Here is a 7,086-nt window from a genome sequence, read left to right on the forward strand (position 1 = left end):
CTGTGCCCATCGGGGAAGGGGGGCGTGTGCGGGGCTGAGAGGGTGGCGGCCAGGGAGAGGGGCCCCTGCGCTGCGGGCACCTGCTCCCCGTGCCCCCTCCCCCCACGGCGTCGCCTCCCAGTCTAAGGGTTCGGGTTCTTTGCCCTGACAGGTCCGCTGGCGCCTTCCTTCTGAGGACGAGCCTGGCCTTGACCGTCAGAGCGAGGGACCGAGGCCAAAGGAGGCGTCCCCAGGCCCCGCGCAGCCCTGCGCGCCCTCCCGCGCCCGCGCCCGCGCCCGCGCCCGCGCCCGCCCGGCCGCCGCCCGCCGTCGCCCCCGCGCGCCGCCCCCCGCAGCCCGGATGCCGGCGCCCGGCCGGGGCCCCCGCGGGCCGCCGCTGACCATGCCCGGGCGCCGGGGGGCGCTGCGCGAGCCGGCGGGCTGCGGCTCCTGCCTGGGGGCGGCGCTGGCGCTGGCGCTGCTGCTGCTGCTGCTGCCCGCCGGCTGCCCGGTGCGGGCGCAGAACGACACGGAGCCCATCGTGCTGGAGGGCAAGTGCCTGGTGGTGTGCGACTCGAGCCCGTCGGCCGACGGCGCCGTCACCTCCTCCCTGGGCATCTCGGTGCGCTCCGGCAGCGCCAAGGTGGCCTTCTCCGCCACGCGGAGCACCAACCACGAGCCGTCCGAGATGAGCAACCGCACCATGACCATCTACTTCGACCAGGTCAGCCGGCGGCTGCCAGCTCGCCTCCGCCCGGGGTGGAGGGCGGGGACCCCGCGCGGGCGCCAGGGCCGGGACTTCCAGGCTCCCCCGCCCCTCGGCCCTGCCCTGCCCTTCTCTTTTCCCCCTTTCCGAGGAAGCAAGCTCTGCTTCCCATTGCCCTTTCTCACACTGTGGCTCCTCTAGAACTGGCAGCGCCATCGGCACTTGGATGACCGACAGTCCTTTAAAGCTCAGGGATCTGAAGTGCAGCCCCTCACCCAAGGAAATTGCACATCCTACTTTTCGCTGGGATGGGGGCTGCCGGGTGCGGTGCGCGGGCTTCAGTCATCCAGGGGGCCGACTCGGGACTGAGTGCTTTGAAAGCACACCCCAAAAGGGAGTTTTCCAAAGGTCTCAGCCAACCATCAGAAAATATGTGTCTGCTGCTTATTTTGGAATGGACTGGGGAAGAGGTGCTTATCTTCGAGAAAAATAAGTCAGGGAGAGTGTGGGGGCAACAGCAGGGATGGTTATAGAAATACAAAGCAAAACAGAGTGAGATCATATAAATGCAATAGGTAGTAAATACAATATCTACAATGTAGAGTACAAATATGTACAGCACATAAAAATATCGTATGTACTGTGGTCATACAGATTGAAAATAAAAACAAAATAAGGATCAATGACTTAAGTTGCCCTACGTCACTTAACTTCCCTCACTTTGTTCAAAGCAGAAGGCTCCATAAATGATCAGACCTTGGCGATCCCTTCTCTGGGGTATTGGGCTCAGGACTGGCGGTACTGACTTTCCTCTTGTGCCCTCCCATCTTGGTTTCTGTTGTTTTTCAGAAACAAGTTGAAAACATTATTGTGGTTTCCAAAAGTCTCTTCCTTTTGCCAGAATAATTTCCACTAAAGCCCAGGGTACTGGGCTCACTGGCCACACTTAATTGACTTCCCTTCTGTTAACCAGTTCTTACACCTCAGTGACAGTAAACTTCCAACACACCCTTGCCTCTTTTTAGGCCAGAGGCTTAATTTATTTTAATCCTTGCTATGGATTACCTACTTGAAGTTTCGCCCTTTTTTTTTTTTTGAGGGGGGGGGGATCTCTTTTTCATCTGTTTTTAAAGAATTGTTTTTTTTTTTAATGAAATTACTGATTTTAATGATGTCCAAATAAAGCAGACAACAAAATAGGTATTTGCTATTTACTCTATTCTTTACCTTATTATTAGTCACCTCCCGTCATTTCACTTGGGTGTCAAGAGAACTCTGATGAGGGCAAGATAAGTTGTAGTAAGATTCTAATTTTATAGATGAGCTAACTATGGCAGGGCGGGTAAAATGCTATTTCCCTGGTTTCCCAGTTAGGGAGTAAGCGAAACCTGCTCCTTGGGTGTTCTTTCATCCACAGCAGGGCCCAAAATTTACCAGTTTCTGGAATTTAAAACTGATGGGAAAGAGCTGTGGTAGTTGAGTTGGAAGAGGCAGCTCCGAGGGCTTGGATGGAGAGTGCTTTATTCTTTTTTAAAGCATCCTAAGGCCGACTGAGAGCATAGGCTTGAAGAGACGGAGTGCAGGCATTGTGCAGCGAGCCGTCCTGAACAATAGAGCCCTGAGCGTCTGTGCTGAGCCCTGCAGGCGAGGGGGACTGAAGTAGTGCCCCGACCTCCCTTGCAGAAGCGGGTGCCGGTTTCTTTCCCTGAGTGGTGACAGCAGTTGTCATGGGCAGGTCGCATATTGCAGTGGGGATCGCGTGTCATTCATCTGCTGTGATGAGTGTGTGAGGAGTAACCGCAAGAGGTATCCGGTTGAAATTTATTTTCTGAGCAGATGATGGGATCCCTAGTCTAGGGTTCTGCTGTTGCTGGCTGTTGGCTTTAAAAAGCCCAGCATACCAGGCGGGCCGTGTTAGTATTTTAACTGAGTGTGTGCATTTGTGTGTGAGAAGAGGTGGGGACGGGATCCAGATGGGGTGACCAAACTCCGCCTTACACACCTGAAAGGGAATTGGGCCATAATAAGGGATCCTCCACGCTTCAAATTCTGCTCTTGACATTGTAACACTCACATCCCCCTTTCATTTGAGGGGGGGGAAAAAAAAAGAAAAAAATCATCGGCAGGGGCACATGACCTCACATCGTCTGGCTAATTTTGTCATTATTCTTGCATGGTCCTGGAGTTGGAGCTTAGGGTATCCAACTGCTGTCTCCACTCCCTTCATTTATTTAAGCTTATTTGCATGACGTCATAGCTCAGCAGAGGGAGCAAGCACGGTGCTTAGAGCCAAGTGAAGGAGACAGGTGCAGCCAGTGCTTACCCACCCCAACTTTGCACTCTGTCCCTGTCATTGAGCACCTACTGTGTGCCACCAGGGAAGGTGCCAGGGGCTGGGGATACACGGGGACAGGAACCTCACCCAGCTTATCCTCTCCCGGAACATGTGAAGTGCCAAGGTTGAACTGATGTAAATTATTCTCCTGAATTGGCTTCTTACCCCAAGGTCTACTTCTCCTGGTTCAGCATGGCGTGGCACCCTAGTTGTGAAACTAAACTTGATGTGGAAGTCCCTGGAATCCCACAGACCAGTTTCGTTTGCTTACTGACCTCATTGTCTTCCTTTCCCTCTGCCTTGCAAAATTGGCATCTGCTTTTTACAATGTGTAAATAAAATACACTTCACAAAAATCTTTATTGATTATGGTCCATTAGGATTCTTCTAAAAATCCCTTTCTGGTGTAGGGTATTTTGGCACCAGCTCCCAGCCTCCCGCCCTACACCCCCACCACCACCCCCAGGGCAGCCTTGGCTCACTGCCTGGGTGCCTCTTGCTGCTGCTGCTGTGCAGGCCCTGGAGGAACCGGTGGCGTTGGTTCTGCAGGCCTGAGCACAACAGATGCAGAGGAGGGACTTGCTATGTTTGTGTCGTATTCCCTCTTCTTTTTCAGGTATTAGTAAATATTGGCAACCATTTCGATCTCGCCTCCAGTATTTTTGTAGCACCGAGGAAAGGGATTTATAGCTTCAGCTTCCACGTGGTCAAAGTGTACAACAGACAAACCATCCAGGTGGGTCGCTGTGAAACCATGGGGACCGTTGCAGTTCCGGATGGCCAGTGCCCCAGGGCTGCAGGTCCCATCCTACTGTCTGGGAATCTGGGCCAGCCAAGGTGGGGGCGTTGCTGAGCAAGGGCCCACAGCATCTTTGGGGCCAGGCCCTCTGGCGTGGCTCCGCGGAAAGGGCAGAGGGTGTGGGGTCGGGGCAGAAGAGGACAAACAGGTGCACGTGGGGTCCTGTGTGGTCCACTGAGCTTTGCCCTCTGCCCTGCAGGTCAGTTTAATGCAGAACGGCTACCCCGTGATCTCAGCGTTTGCGGGTGACCAGGACGTTACCAGAGAAGCTGCCAGCAATGGTGTCCTGCTGCTGATGGAAAGAGAGGACAAAGTACATCTCAAGCTAGAGAGAGGCAACCTCATGGGTGGCTGGAAGTACTCCACGTTCTCGGGCTTTTTGGTGTTTCCTCTATAAACGCAGTGGCCCCCAGGCGGCGGGCAAGTTGCCATCTGGACCCGGGCGTCCGCCCTTCCTAGACACCCTGGACTCGCCAGAATAGGACCACTTGTTTCCAACCTCTGTCGGACTGTCGAGGTAGAAGAATGATTTCTTTCCAAATCTCCAGCATTTTCTTTGAATATTGACCATTCCTCGGGAACCTGGCTTCTAATTAGTTTAGACGACAAGGTCTTAAGGAGACATGAAATGATCGATTTGAGCAATTTGTACCTGTGATTGTGAAGTCAATATTGGATTTTATTGTCGGGACCATTGACTTTTCTTCTTTTGTTTGTACGTGGTATCGCGGCCCCAACGCGAGGAGGGCGGCCGACCCTGGGGCCGGATTGCAGGCCTCAGGCGGGACTCAGAGCAAGAGCCCTGCGCATCACCACCCGCCGGAGAGTCCTCGAAATGTGTTCTTTATGTGTCTGTTCAGCCTTAAGAAAAAGAATGGCTTCACTCTCATTCTGTATTTTTCCCCCCGGGTGGACGGGAGGCCTCGGGAGGGGGAAGGGGACATTGTGAATCTGTCAAGAAGTGCTTTATCTGGAGAAGCAAATTTTGCACGATTGGACTGCGACTTTTGCTTTGTATTGTGTGTGTGCGTGTGTGTGTGTGCGTGTGAGTGTGTGTGTGTGTGTGTGTGTGTGTGTGGTTTTCTGTTTTTAGTTTTTGTTTTGTTTTTCCTGGAAGAGCTTTACCTTTCTTTCCACGTTCAGCTCTCCCTCCTTACCCCTCCTTCTTCTATGTTTCTGTGCTGGGACGGGGGAGAGAAATGTATGCTGAATTCCTGAATGAGACCAAACCAAACAAAACAAAAAACGCCGATGTATTTTGTTTTGGTTGAGACCAGAACAAACAGAAGGTACCTGTAGATCAAAGTCCAAATAACAGATGGACCATTCTGCTTATCCTTTCAAAGAGATTCTCTCAGACGCACCTTTAGAACTAACAAGCTGGATTTTTTTTTTTGTTTTTTTTTTTAACGCTCTGGAATACTCTAAGAACTTGATATTCCTGGGTGGCTTTGAATCACGTAAGATGAGAATGGAAGCGGTAATGACCAAGTCTCTGAAACACACGCTTTCTCGGCCCAGCGCACCTGGGTCTGCCCAGCAGCCTGTTGTCATCTATTTGCACCCGTGTCTGCGAGAGCACACCAGGCTCAGGTGCTTCAAAGCCAACAGGACCAGCTACTCTCCCTCAGGATCCTCCTCTGATCTGCCAAGGAAAGAGGTGTGTTGATGCTCCCTGCGAACACCTGGCAGGAAGCCACCTGGAAGTCACAGCAGTTACAGGTATTGGCAGAGGCACCCTGGGAGCAGTTTTCCAAATCCTTCTTGTTTTGGCCCCTTGTACAACAATAGTATTACAATACAGCTGGGAGCCGACGGGTGCAGGATTCATATGCCAAGGAAATGTTACTAATCCCAAAGCAATGGAAGAAGAGACCTCACAGCGGATGTTAATTTGTCCTTTGTGTAACAATGTAACCAAAATATTGATGATAAAGAGTCATAATTTAAGATTCAGAATAAATGGGTTTGATGTCTGGCTTGCTCTTCTCCCTTCACATCGTCTCCCAACTCCTCCAGTGTGTGGAAGTAAAGGCCACGGATCAAGGACTCGGGGAAAGGAAGCCCACACTGTGCCTCTTTAAAACACACACTCAAATGCACACCCCCATATGCAGATCTAGCTGTGGGTCTCCATGGAAATTGCACACTTAGATACCTTTCAATCTATATCTGTATTTTTCACATGAAAAGATTTCAGGGGGAGATATGTGAAAAAAGACAGTATTCAAAAGGCTTTATGGATAGGCGATCTGCTTTCATCACATACAATCATTGATGTACAAGTTCCAATCCAATATTTCAATCAGAGAACATGGATATAAAGGAAACTGACATTTCAATACAGCATCAAGTGTTTCTAAGATACATGTGAGCATGGGGAAGCATTGGGTTCCATTTCCAAATAAATGCAGTGGGGATTATAAGAGTGAAAATAATATAGTTTGATGAAAAGTCTAAGTTTTTAATGGCCGTAAGTGGACAGTGTAATACGATACAGAATTGAATTTGAATTAAAATGATACTATATTTTGTTAGGAAAAAAAAATCAAGAAATATCAGCCAAAAAGCATTTGGGTGTATTGGCTCTGTGATTAGGTGACACACTTCTGAGCGTGAGCGTTGTTTATTAATGCCGATAATGCAAACAGGACGCTAGTGAATATTTTCCTTCTGTGTTTTACTGCTCTCAGTGAATTAGCCCTCTGCCCCTCCTTTATAAAACCTTCCGTTTGATTTCAGACAAGCAGCAAACTTCATTAGGGGAACAATACCGCACTTCAGAGACTGAAAAAAAAATATATGCGTATGTGCTATTTTTACCGCTTACTAATATGTAATGCACATATTTGTATTTACAGCTTTACCATGTCCAGGTTGTTATTTGGTTATGCCGTCTAATAAATAAGTTATTAAATTCATCATTCTAAAAATAAGCATATTTCAGGAGTTTCTTTTATATTAGGAAAAAAACTTAATCCTGTTTATTCCACTCCTGCCTTTATTTGTTTGTTTGTTTGTTTGTTTATTTCTATCTTGAGCTGGATGCCAAACCCTACATTAGGGAGAAGCCACAATAGTAGTTCTTCTGAAGCTCTTTGCTGTCCACCCTCGCAGCTGCTTAAATTCTGTCTGGTTTAAGGATCTTTGAGGGAGATGAAGCTCTTGTGTGTGGTCTATATGTAGGTCAGATCAAAATGTGAAATATATTTTCCTTTATTTGGGGAGGGAAAGTGACATGTGCACTGTGTGCAGTCTGATTTGAGC

At 49.6% G+C, this 7,086-nt stretch overlaps 1 protein-coding gene across 1 annotated transcript; it reads left to right on the plus strand.

Moving 5' to 3' along the window:
- The first annotated feature begins 325 nt into the window (after positions 1-325).
- On the plus strand, positions 326-6,755 carry CBLN2 (cerebellin 2 precursor). The gene is made up of 3 exons (XM_025422026.3): positions 326-703; positions 3,637-3,756; positions 4,019-6,755. The coding sequence occupies exons 1-3, from the start codon at positions 341-343 to the stop codon at positions 4,214-4,216; spliced, it is 681 nt and encodes a 226-aa protein (XP_025277811.1). The 5' UTR covers positions 326-340; the 3' UTR covers positions 4,217-6,755.
- Positions 6,756-7,086: the final 331 nt, after the last annotated feature.

This window comes from Canis lupus, chromosome 1 (assembly GCF_003254725.2).
Source record: "Canis lupus dingo isolate Sandy chromosome 1, ASM325472v2, whole genome shotgun sequence".
In the NCBI taxonomy this organism is placed as follows: Eukaryota; Metazoa; Chordata; class Mammalia; order Carnivora; family Canidae; genus Canis; species Canis lupus.